This window comes from Chionomys nivalis, chromosome 2, assembly GCF_950005125.1.
Source record: "Chionomys nivalis chromosome 2, mChiNiv1.1, whole genome shotgun sequence".
In the NCBI taxonomy this organism is placed as follows: Eukaryota; Metazoa; Chordata; class Mammalia; order Rodentia; family Cricetidae; genus Chionomys; species Chionomys nivalis.
In genome coordinates this window covers 113,398,206-113,411,640 of record NC_080087.1, presented here as the reverse complement: position 1 = coordinate 113,411,640, position 13,435 = coordinate 113,398,206, and the positions used below count along the sequence as shown (strand labels likewise).

General features: G+C 39.3%; 1 protein-coding gene across 1 annotated transcript in view; it reads left to right on the top strand.

The window, feature by feature from the left end:
• Nucleotides 1–13,186, top strand: part of Daw1 (dynein assembly factor with WD repeats 1) — a 44,085-nt gene extending 30,899 nt beyond the window's left edge. The window contains exons 11-13 of the mRNA XM_057762699.1: nt 9,118–9,194; nt 12,170–12,332; nt 13,043–13,186. Of these exons, the coding sequence (XP_057618682.1) occupies nt 9,118–9,194; nt 12,170–12,332; nt 13,043–13,077 (275 nt within the window). The 3' untranslated portion in view covers nt 13,078–13,186. The remainder of the gene's footprint in view (nt 1–9,117; nt 9,195–12,169; nt 12,333–13,042) is intronic.
• Nucleotides 13,187–13,435: the final 249 nt, after the last annotated feature.

Genomic DNA, 13,435 nt, shown 5'->3' with positions numbered 1-13,435 from the left:
AACTTGCTGTGATCAAAACCTATGTCTTATCTCCATGATGACATGTATGTCACCACAGTGTGTCCCTGTCACATTTCTTTTGTGTATATGTGTTATCAGGGGTTTGAATCTACAGTTTAGTATGAGCTCAGTGACACTTTTCCACTGAGTTATACTGCCGGAGTTTTATTTTGAGATAGGATATCTCTAAGTTGTCCATGTTGGACTTGAATTTTACTCTATAGCCCAGGCTGGCCTGGATCCTGTTAACTCAGCCTCTAAATAGTGAGCATTACTGACTATATCACAGATTATGGGTCAATATTGCATTCTTAATAATTACAAGTGATGTTCTTACATTGCCTGTGTCACCTTGATAGAGCCACACATGGCTCTACAGGTCTTAATATCTTCTGTATGTATGGTACAATGTTAACAGTCATCTCTTTGATGATTGTGTACAATGTTCCATTTTTTGGATTATCAACTTGGTTACTATTGATGTTACCAGAATAAACTGCATTAACTCTATCAATAATGTACTGTCCCACTATGTCTGTTAAATCCCTGTGAGAAGCATATCCTACAGTATGATTCCATTACCTTGCTCATAGGCAAATACAATATCATATTATGTCATCACCTGATGACCATGTATGTTTTTCAAACTTCCTCATTCTGATTTTATACCATTGGCCTGATTGTCATATATGATGCTGCCTGCTAACTAAAAATGGTGCTATGATATTGTGTGTCCCAATTTTTGATTACTCCACAATATCCACAAAGTCTCCTTCATGTCTATTTTGCCGCCTTATGTGCTTGGTCATCACTTTGATGATCAGTTATGGTACTACATTGAAATATCAAATAAATGCCTATGTATGGTATCATATTCTGAAATACCAGTTATGATGCTATGCACTGTGTGAATAACATCTAAATATGTCAAATGTGAAGCTGTGTCAAGCCATGCTACCTCCTTTCTACTCACAAATGATAGTACATTGTCATCTCACTGGTGATCACACATGAAAATCTACAATGTCAACCAAACTCTATGGATGAGCATGTTTTTTACCACAGAGTCATAAGTAAAAAATACCCTTGACACTATGGTAAATTTATGTCAAAAAGGCAACCCACTGACTGGGAGAAGATCTTCACCAACCATGCAACTGACAAAGGTCTGATCTCCAAAATATATAAAGAACTCAAGAAACTAGACCGTAAAGGGCTAACCAACCCAATTAGAAAATGGGGCACTGAGCTGAACAGAGAATTCTCAACAGAAGAAGTTCGAATGGTCAAAAGACATTTAAGGTCATGCTCAATTTCCTTAGCGATTAGGGACATGCAAATCAAGACAACTTTAAGATACCATCTTACACCTGTCAGAATGGATAAAATAAAAAACACCAATGATAGCCTTTGCTGGAGAGGTTGTGGAGAAAGGGGTACACTCATCCATTGCTGGTGGGAATGCAAACTTGTGCAACCACTTTGGAAAACAGTGTGGCGGTTTCTCAGGAATTTCGGGATCAACCTACCCCTGGACCCAGAAATACCACTCTTGGGAATATACCCAAGAAAGGCCCTATCATACAACAAAAGTATATGCTCAACTATGTTCATAGCAGCATTGTTTGTAATAGCCAGAACCTGGAAACAACCTAGATGCCCTTCAATGGAAGAATGGATGAAGAAAGTATGGAATATAAACATATTAGAGTACTGCTCAGCAGTAAAAAACAATGACTTCCTGAATTTTGCATGCAAATTGGCGGAAATAGAAAACACTATCCTGAGTGAGGTGAGCCAGACCCAAAAAGAGGAACATGGGATGTACTCACTCATATTTGGTTTCTAGCCATAAATAAAGGACATTGAGCCTATAATTCATGATCCTAGAGAAGTTAAATAAGAAGGTGAACCCAAAGAAAAATGTATAGGCATCCTCCTGAATATTAACCTTCATAAGGCAATGAAAGGAGACAGAGACAGAGACCCACATTGGAGCACCGGACTGAAATCTCAAGGTCCAAATCAGTAGCAGAAGGAGAGAGAGCATGAGCAAGGAACTCAGGACTGTGAGGGGTGCACCCACACACTGAGACAATGGGGATGTTCTATCAGGAACTCACCAAGGCCAGCTGGCCTGGGTCTGAAAAAGCATGGGATAAAACCGGACTCGCTGAACATAGCAGACAATGAGGACTACTGAGAACTCAAGAACAATGGCAATGGGTTTTTGATCCTACTGCACGTACTGGCTTTGTGGGAGCCTAGGCAGTTTGGATGCTCACCTTGCTAGACCTGGATGGAGGTGGGTGGTCCTTGGACTTCCCACAGGGCAGGGAACCCTGATTGTTCTTAGGGCTGACAAGGGACGGGGACTTGATCGGGGGAGGGGGAGGGAAATGGGAGGCAGTGTCGGGGAGGAGAAAGAAATCTTTAATAAATAAATAAATAAATAAATAAAAATTTATGTCAGGTTACTTTCCCCTTTTACTTTATCTACCTTATGATGCTTGTGTACAGTATATATATCTACATGATCTTGACTTTTAGCTTCTTACTCTGTATGATGCAATATATATCTTCTCTATATATTACTATATAATATATATTATTATATTGCTATATATTACTTCTATATGATACAATATGTATCTTATGGTCTTTGCTGACAGTATCTTATTTTATATGATGCTGCAATATATATGTATATGTATGTGTATACACATGATATCTATTAACAATATCTTACTCTATACAATCCTGTAGTGTGTGATTTTTACTGACAATATCTTACTCTATACAATATTGTATATATATACACACAGATTATCAATATTGACAACATTTTACTCTATACTCTCTACAGATAATATCAGTATGACATAATTCGTTGAATAATTGCAATATATTATGTATGTGTTATCTCTGTTACAACTGGGTTTATTATCTCACTGACTACATCAGTTATGCATGCTTGTGTAATCTTAAATATCATACATGATGCTGCATTAATATGTCATCTCTTTGCTAATAATTATATGACATTGTATGCCTGCACCATTTCTGATAATTATGCATGATTCTATTCTGTAGGCAATGTACATGACAACTATGCATCATATTACACTGTATGCTTACCCTTTAGAATACTGCTTATGGCACTGTAGTATGACAACCTCGCCTCCTTGAAAACCAAGTGTATCCCTGCTACAGCATGGGTGAAACACTCTGATGTTACAGAATGATGTTTCAGATGTCTGCTCCATCTCTATGACAAAGACACTCTGTGCTTCATATTTAAATTTTTGTCATGGTATGGTCTTAACTGTGATATATTGTGACAAATATGTGATGTCCTGTCATTATTCACATCTCCAATAGCATTGTAGGCATGAAGACTATTTTCATCCCTTTTTTTAGTAATGATATTATATGATTTATGATATCCATGATTTTCTCAAGTAACGTTCTCTTGTGGTTTATCTGCTTGATGACATATGAAGCTACCCTATGCATTAATCATGACCTTAAGCATCATGTGTGCTGTCACTATATACTTCTTTTGGGCAGCCATAAAAATTGGCATTTAAGCTGGGCATAGTGACACCCCTCCCCTTTAATTATAGCAAGGAGATCCTTAGCTATCAAAGCCCCTTCTGAATTCTTTACATAGTAACTATCAGGTAATAAATAACCTACTAAGTCTTGGGAAAGTTGTTGCATGCAGCAAGATATAGAGATTTTATAGCTTTTGCTTTTACATTTTATTGTAGTAGTTTCTGTATATGGAGTAAATAGAAGTACGAGCTGATTGCTTCCCATACCAGCAGCTATAAAACATTTTATTTCTTCCATTAGGCTGGACTGGGTAATGGGGTGGGGACCATATTTGTGAGCTTCTTCTGAGATTTGTATTTGTGATCTATATCTATTCTTTGACCAAGACCATGTGGTCCTATTTACTGTGGCATAAAGAAAATATTTGTATAAGGAAATAAAAGTTCTCCAAATGCAGTCCTTTTAAAAATGATTTTAGTTCTTGTTAGTCCTTACTTGCTTCCCTCATTCTTTCTTGGTTATCACGTTCCTTAATTTATAATAAACAGTCTAAATATGTCTCATTGGCTCCTTCTTGACTAAAGACTACTGTACTGTGTAAATTTAGGAATTTGTATCCATGAAATCAATATCATAAAGCCAATCATGAAAATACCATCTCTTATAACATAGGTCTGTAACTTTTGAACAAGGATTGTTATAGGTAGGGGATAGAGAAAGGACTAAAAGACAGGAAGATCTCTGTGAGTCCCAGGCCAGCCAGGACTACCCAATGAGACCCCATCTCAAAAACAAACAAACAAACAAAATGGTATTTAATGGGTCCATGCCATCATTCAGATATAAATGCATGATGCACTAATACAAATCATGTCTTATGCTGCTGCATTTGTTTTTGATGTTGTTTTAATAGCTAGGCTCCATAATATATTGTGTTATATTCTTGATCAGCACACAGAAATCTTTCCTGACTGCCTCATCTCTAGGAAGACCACAGATGGTGGCAGGTACTGTCACTAATATCTTCCCTCTGACCACATGTGGCACTGGGTTATTGTCTCCATGTCCCCAAAAACTATGTCTGGTGATACTCTGTGTCTGTCTGGTCTTCCTGAGTCCCATGTATCATGATATGATCCAAGGCCTTGAAAATGACCTGAGATACTATCTCATCATCTCTTTGAAAACCACATTTGGTGAAATATTATCTGTCATATCAGTTTGATATCCACTTATGATGTAAGAGTATGCTATAGGTTTATCTTTGATGACAGTGTATTAAATTGTAACATATATACACCATCTTTTGATTACTCAGTGACAATTTAAAGCATGTATGTGTCATTATGGTGCCTTGTTATGCATGCTGACAATGTATAATACACGCTATGAGTTTCTGGTCTTCTTGGATAAATATAAAGTGATACTACATGTGTTTTATTGTTTTAACCAGGTACATTGTTTTTCTCTTTTCTATATCATAACTTTAATATTCTATAAATACCATATTCCTAGTGATCCCATATTATGTTATACTGTTTCATCTTACCTCCTAAAGCCCTTTTATGATATTACACCATATTTATGCAGTCTTCTTTGACTGTACTGATTTCTATAGTTTGAGCTTTGACAGTAGTGAGACAAAATATCACACAACTTTATACAGAGTTTATTTTGAGTATCCATATGCTGATACTGTATATGTCTGTATCATCTCAGAAAGATGATGTTTGAACTCCACATCCAACTTTGGTTCTACAAAATATCATAACATTTTCTTTCTTTTTTTTTAAATCAATTAATTAATTTATTTATTAAAGATTTCTGTCTCCTCTCCGACACCGCCTCCCATTTCCCTCCCCTTCCCCCGATCAAGTCTCCCTCCCTCGTCAGCCCTAAGAGCAATCAGGGTTCCCTGCCCTGTGGGAAGTCCAAGGACCTCCCACCTCCATCCAGGTCTAGTAAGGTGAGCATCCAAACTGCCTAGGCTCCCACAAAGCCAGTGCATGCAGTAGGATCAAAAACCCATTGCCATTGTTCTTGAGTTCTCAGTAGTCCTCATTGTCTGCTATGTTCAGCGAGTCCGGTTTTATCCCATGCTTTTTCAGACCCAGGCCAGCTGGTCTTGGTGAGTTCCTGATAGAACATCCCCATTGTCTCAGTGTGTGGGTGCACCCCTCGCGGTCCTGAGTTCCTTGCTCGTGCTCTCTCTCCTTCTGCTACTGATTTGGACCTTGAGATTTCAGTCCGGTGCTCCAATGTGGGTCTCTGTCTCTGTCTCTTTTCATCGCCTGATGAAGGTTAATATTCAGGAGGATGCTTATATGTTTTTCTTTGGGTTCACCTTCTTATTTAACTTCTCTAGGATCATGAATTATAGGCTCAATGTCCTTTATTTATGGCTAGAAACCAAATATGAGTGAGTACATCCCATGTTCCTCTTTTTGGGTCTGGCTCACCTCACTCAGGATAGTGTTTTCTATTTCCGCCAATTTGCATGCAAAATTCAGGAAGTCATTGTTTTTTACTGCTGAGTAGTACTCTAATATGTATATATTCCATACTTTCTTCATCCATTCTTCCATTGAAGGGCATCTAGGTTGTTTCCAGGTTCTGGCTATTACAAACAATGCTGCTATGAACATAGTTGAGCATATACTTTTGTTGCATGATAGGGCCTTTCTTGGGTATATTCCCAAGAGTGGTATTTCTGGGTCCAGGGGTAGGTTGATCCCGAAATTCCTGAGAAACCGCCACACTGTTTTCCAAAGTGGTTGCACAAGTTTGCATTCCCACCAGCAATGGATGAGTGTACCCCTTTCTTCACAACCTCTCCAGCAAAGGCTATCATTGGTGTTTTTTATTTTATCCATTCTGACAGGTGTAAGATGGTATCTTAAAGTTGTCTTGATTTGCATTTCCCTGATCACTAAGGAAATTGAGCATGACCTTAAATGTCTTTTGACCATTCGAACTTCTTCTGTTGAGAATTCTCTGTTCAGCTCAGGGCCCCATTTTTTTAATTGGGTTGGTTAGCCCTTTACGGTCTAGTTTCTTGAGTTTTTTTTATATATTTTGGAGATCAGACCTTTGTCAGTTGCGGGGTTGGTGAAGATCTTCTCCCAGTCAGTGGGTTGCCTTTTTGTCTTAGTGACAGTGTCCTTTGCTTTACAGAAACTTCTCAGTCTCAGGAGGTCCTATTTATTCAATGTTGCCCTTAATGTCTGTGCTGCTGGGGTTATACGTAGGAAGTGGTCTCCTGTGCCCATGTGTTGTAGAGTACTTCCCACTTTCTCTTCTATCAGATTCAGTGTGTTTGGACTGATATTGAGGTCTTTAATCCATTTGGACTTGAGTTTTGAGCATGGTGATAGATATGGATCTATTTTCATTCTTCTACAGATTGACATCCAGTTTTGCCAGCACCATTTGTTGAAGATGCTCTCTTTTTTCATTGTATACTTTTAGCTCCTTTATCAAAAATCAGGTGTTCATAGGTTTGTGAGTTAAAGCCAGGGTCTTCTATTCGATTCCATTGGTCGACTTCTCTGTTTCTATGCCAATAGCAAGCTGTTTTCAATACTGTAGCTCTGTAATAGAGTTTGAAGTCAGGAATGGTAATGCGCATATGTGATAGCATGGATCTGAATGTCATATTTCCTTCATGTGTTCTGTCACACAAAACAATGTATAATCACATATGTGGATATGTTTTTGCTATGACAGTTTCTGGTACCATATATTATGCCACATACTGACTTTTTTCCTTCCTAGTGATCATTCGTAAGGCTACACTAACTGTCATATCCTTGAAAATCTTAGTGATGCTACGGTTTCTATGTGTAATATGATTGACGTCTTGCATGCTTCCCACTATGTTCCCATTATTTATTGATGTAGCATGTGGCTTTGTATCATGTTTGTCCTTTCACTTTACAATATACATAAGAGGGGTTGGAGAGATGTCTCGATGTTCAAAAGGGCTTGCTGTTCTTGAGGGGGACCTGGGTGTGGTTTTGTGGTTTTCAACACTCAAGTTGAAGAACTCACAACTGCCTGCAATGTCAGTTCTGTTGGTTACAGCTTTTATTCTTGTCTCCACCAGTGCATGCACTCTTCTATAATACCTACATGCAGGCATGTACAAATACACACAATTAAAAATAAATTTTTAAAAAATCTGCACAGGCTATCATACTGAGTGCACAGCATATCCTTGAGAATAATGTGTGATTCTATACATTATTACATAACGACAGCAAACACCTGAGGGCTTTAGGCTGGTCACACTGCATGAAGTTGTGTTATGATTCTCTTCACTACTCCCTTAGTTCATATTTCAGTGCAACTACCTCTGTCTTTCATGTATGATGCAAGTTATATCCTGTGTCATGCTTTTTTTCTTAGAGTAATGTGGAATGCTATATAGTCTCTCCTCTTTCCAGATAAGCACATATAATGTGCACTGGCTTCTACATTATGCCCTTGAAAACTTTCCATGATTTTATGTTATGGTTTTATAACTGTGGATAATTCAACAAATTTGTCATGAACTTATGTTATGGAAAGCAAGACAGCACATAATCATCCATACATATTTATTACACTAACAGTTAGGTTGCATAGAATATTGGAAGTCACTCAGCAGCACTGGTTGGGGAAAGGGTTGGAGGATTAGAAATCTGAGGAATGAAGAGTTTGCTAAAGTATTAGTTCACATCTAGTTTTTATTTCCTCGTTACCTGCTGCTCATTCTAATAGCAATTCTGTTCTTTCCTTGTTCTACAAACCATTACTTCAAAAACGATTTCTTTTTCTTTTGTGGCATTCTATAAATCTCTTCTGATTCTGTGCTTCCTAAGAAGCACTGAGATTTAGAACACTCTTGTTTTTCTCCAAAATGACAAACATTTATTGTTTGAAGTTCAGAAGTTTGGATTAGTTGGTTGCACCGAAAAAGATAACACCAACTGGTTTAATTGCTGTTCCCTTTTGGCAGTTGAGGGAGTTCAGTGGACATAAATTAGCTCAAGAACCTGTGTCAGGACACAGTTAGGAAATTGTGAAGGTGCCATGTGGCCCAGCAGTCTGACTTCTGACTTTCTCATCCTGTCTTGCACATGGCTATGCTGTCAAAGGGGTGTGTGTGTATTACAATATTTATTTCAAGTCCCTTGTCTTCCTTTTTAAGTCACTCCACATTCCTGTGTTACTAGATTGTGAAGCGGCTCAACTGTAAGCCTTATGTTTGTAAACATACCAATTCTAAAATAACACTAAAATATCATTTTATCTATTCCATTTTTTCTTATTCTACATTTCACACCTTCTTCTACTTGGGAACCCAGGATCTCTTCCAACAATGTCAGAGTTAGAGAGCGAATCCTGTCTGTCCAGCCTCCTCTGCAGTGGGACAGCTGCATTTAGAAGGTTGAGCATGGGTATTGTCACAGGAAGGACAACCTCAGGGCAGAGCTTATTTGTCAGAGGAGAGACTTTAGGTAACGCAAAGTCCTGCATTTCAGTGGATTAATGTCTATTCCAATCCCTCCCCAAAAGGGACAGCAAGAGTTTACAATGCGACCACAAGGCAATGCATAACCAAACTGGAAGGCCATGAAGGAGAAATCTCAAAGGTGAGCTGTTGTCTCATTTGGAGCTGTGTGTTTGCTGTAAAAAAAAATAATATCATAGGATATCAGAGATTACAAGTTAATCCCTTGAGTTAATTGACCAGAACTCCCCCTTTAAGATAACCAACATGTATTAATATATAGCAGGCAGAGAAGTAATATTCCTGATATTAAGTAGCTTGAAGTAGAGAGAACCTAGATAAAACCAAGTTAAGTGAATGGAATGATTTATTCCTGAGCCCTACTGAGTCTAAAATGGTGTCTAATGTTGCCAGAGCTACTGGAGTTGAGTGGCCGAGGAGTCATCTCATTGGACCAGCTCATGTCATGTCTGCATTTGAACATTATTTTAAGATGAATTTCCATGCGAAGTGACTGGAAACACCACTTGAAGCAACTGATAACACCTCGCCTGAAATTGTCTACTTTTTCTGTTTCAGTCAAATAGATTCCTTCCCATTCGTTATCTTTCCTGCATCCTTTACCGACAGTGGGTTTCCTGTTGCACCGCAGAGAGGAGTGAGGGAATCAGACTGGACTTGGCCTACATGTAGCGACTTATTAGGAATCCAGGAATTTCAGTTAATTTTCCCTTCAACATACCAGCCAGCTCATTTACTTCATAGGGAGTAGAGCTGCATTTAGTTTTGGTTATGTAAAATTAATATTTTATAGATCTTACGGTGGCTAGCTAGGCATAGTGACACATGCCTGTAATTGCAGCAGGTTGGAGAGAGATACAGGATATCAGGAGTTCAAGGCCAGCCTGGGCTATGTGGCACCTTGTCTCAAGCAATCAATAAAATAAAATAAAATAGACACTCCTTACCCCTCCCCACCAATAAACACAGGTGTACTGGGACTAAAGTACTAACGTCTCTTTGGTTACATCATCCTGCACTAAAACTCAACTACCTAAGCCTTTAATTTTAAGTTTATCCTCTCTGATTCAGCAAAAAGAAATGATATCCTAAACATTTTAAAAGCATAAACAGCATTCTTTTCAAACATCAGCAAATATTTAATTAGGTGAAAATACCCAACTCAGCAGTTTAAGGAGCTTGCCAAGTGCTTTCTTCCCAGTTCCAGTGAACATGCAAGTTTGTATTATGCAAAAAAAACATGCGGGGCCCCAAGGGTTCTGGAAATCAGTTGTGAGAAAAGGGGTGATGTTTGGGAATATTTAACAAAGGATGAACCTATCCAGGGCTGTATCTCAGGGCTTTATCGGCCACTTTTTAAAAGTGTCACAGAGCAGAGCCACTCAGTGAGAGTCTGAGGTTTGTTTGCGTCCTCAGAACATGGCAGAGCTTGCTGGGACCGAGTGAAGGCTCTTGCCTCCCAACTCAGCCGCAGTTCTTGGTTTTGTATGTGAGATCTTATCTGCCCCTTCCTTATGAAATAATAGCTTGATGGCTTCAGAACCCTGATGGTTATAGTGACATCCTGGCATTGCCCTTGTGTGTATTCCTGTCCCTCCATCCTCTACCTCTGTTCCTGGTGGCCGTTGCCCCATGGCTAGTAAGTGCCCTGGTATCCAGACAATGGATGCTGCTGACCACTTCATGGACTGAGAGGTAACGGCGTGGCTGGAGGGTATGGGAAAGTAGGGCATGCAAGGGCAGCCCGGGCCATGTTCCTGAGTATAGCTACCACCATGTTTGATATTTTCCCTCAATGAGTGTATATTTGTCTTTGTGAACATCTGACTGTAAGAAAAATTTGAATTCTATATTAATAAATTGTATGCACATTAAGCAAATATATTGCTCATGAAATTACTATCTGATGATAATATTTATATGGAGTATGGAGCTTAAACATTCAGTATATATTCATTCATCAACACTTAGAATGTTAAAATATATTCAGTATGTACAATAATGGATTTATTATTACATTTTCACACATGTGCATAATGTATTGAGTTCATAGTTATTCCCATTATCTTCCCTTGTCCCCCTTCCTCTTCTGTGGATTGCCTTACTATTTCCAAGTAGGTCTCTTCCTAGTTTCATGTACTTGTGTGTGTGACCCAGTGAGTTTCATTAATAGCTTAGGAGAGTGTTGGTAATCACCCTTTGAGAGTGTCCCCTGTCGTAGGCATTTTTCAGACACTGCTGAGACAGTGATGAGAAACAGACATGCCTTGTCCTCCCCACATCTTCAGTCCCGGTGGAAGTGGCTCAAATCATTGTCTTGTGATCACAGAAACTATCAGAGGAAGGCAAGAGCCAGTGGCAGGTGCCTCTGCCACTCAGATCCTGAAGGAGAACACCTCATCCAGGGGAAACATCCAAACATGCTATCTGTAATTGATGCATTTTGGGTGGCAATAGAAAAACATCCTCTTGTGGTCCTGGGTGTCTGCTCTTTCTGCGGCACAGATGGAAGAGGGTCCTGTGTGGTTTCGGTGGCAGAAGCTTGTGTGACAGAGGTGACATTGGACTTTGCAGACAGAGTCTGCTTTGTTTTTACAGTTCAGCTCTGCTTCTCTTTAGGGTGAGGAAGAAACCATGAGTCTTTGGGAAGAAACTTTTGGGGTATACTCAAAGTCTACATGGAGCTGGAGAGATGGCTCAGAGGTTAAGAGCACTGACTGCTCTTCCAGAGGTCCTGAGTTCAATTCCCAGCAACCATATGGTATCTCACAGCCATCTATAATGAGATCTGATGCTCTCTCTTCTGGCAAGCATACTTGGAAGGAATGTTGTATACATAATAAATAAATACATCTTCAAAGTCTACAGATGCTTTGGTCTTTCAGGATTAGAATTGTGAGAATGTAAGCAACTAAAATTACCATCTAGGTTTTAGTTTTCAGATACTAGTGCCTATATTTTCCCCATTGGGAAGAAATTGTTCTAAAAATAAATACTAGGCCAGAGAGAAGATGGGTGCTCAGTCCTCTGTTTGCTTTTGGAAATCGATTGTTAACCCAAACTTCAACTTGCTGTGATTGCTTTCCTGTTTTGCAGATCTCTTTCAATCCCCAAGGAAACAGACTCTTGACGGGCAGCTCTGATAAGACAGCCAGAATCTGGGATGTTCAGACTGGTCAGTGCCTCCAGGTCTTGGAGGGGCACACTGATGAAATATTTTCGTGCGCTTTCAACTATAAAGGAAATATAGTTATCACAGGTATGGGAGAGATACACACCATAGTGCTAGTTTCTCTTTTAAATCGCCCATTAGACTTCTGAAATGGATGCCGAGAAGAGTTCATGCTCAACCTCTGCCCAGTTTTCCAAGGGCCTAGGCTTTTTCTGGAATTTCATTTTACTCCAATCATTGAATTTTTGTTATTATTTTTTAAAATATTTTGAGACAGGGTCTTGCTATGCATCCCAGCAATCCCCCTGCCATAGCCTCCCCAGTGCTTGGGTTGGAAGTATTAGCCACCCATGCCATGTTGTCCCAGGACTCATAGGAGTGTGCTCTGCCATTGATGGTAGCTGTTTGTGACTTCATATTCTGTTGCTCTAGGTCACATAGCCAGTTAAGAACTTGTTGACCTGGGTACTCCAATTTTCTAGTGGTTACTGCTCAGCTGATGGTAGTAGATACCAATAATGTAAACAAGTCAGGGCATTCATTTTCCAATTAGAGATGTGAAATTTAAATGTCTTTTTTCTTGGCTCTTCCCTACAAATATGTGTGGGGAAAAGAATATGCACTGGAAGCTTTACAACCACCAGCAGTTGTGTGACTTCCTGGTGAGCTGTCCTTTGGAAAGCCTCCCATTTCACCCACGGCTGAGTAGCAGTGACCCAGGAGAAAGTCTACCTGTTCAAAGATCAGGCACCTGAAATAAGACAACAGGAAAATGATGGTGCAATTTGTTTCATCAGGCAGCAAGGACAATTCCTGCAGGATATGGCGTTGACCCAAGGGCTTTGCTGTGGAGCAGGTCTGTTGGCAACAGTGATCAAGAACTTGAACTCCCAGAGAACAAGTGAGCCTATTTCCTCACCCATGGAGCGGCCTGTCCTTCACTTACATGCATGACCATGAAAAATGATGGACTTACATCATTTCTTAGTGTTATAATAAGTGATTTCAGGAGCAAGCATAATATGTGGTAAATGTCACTAATTGTTTTAGTTGTTCTTTGTGTTTCAATAGCATCAAGATACTGATAAATAAAATCAGAGTGCCTTTACAGTGCTTCTTCCAGATTCTAGAATCTTCTAGATTCTACCTGAAGATTGATGTTAGTTTCTCTCCAATAAATATTTAGACAA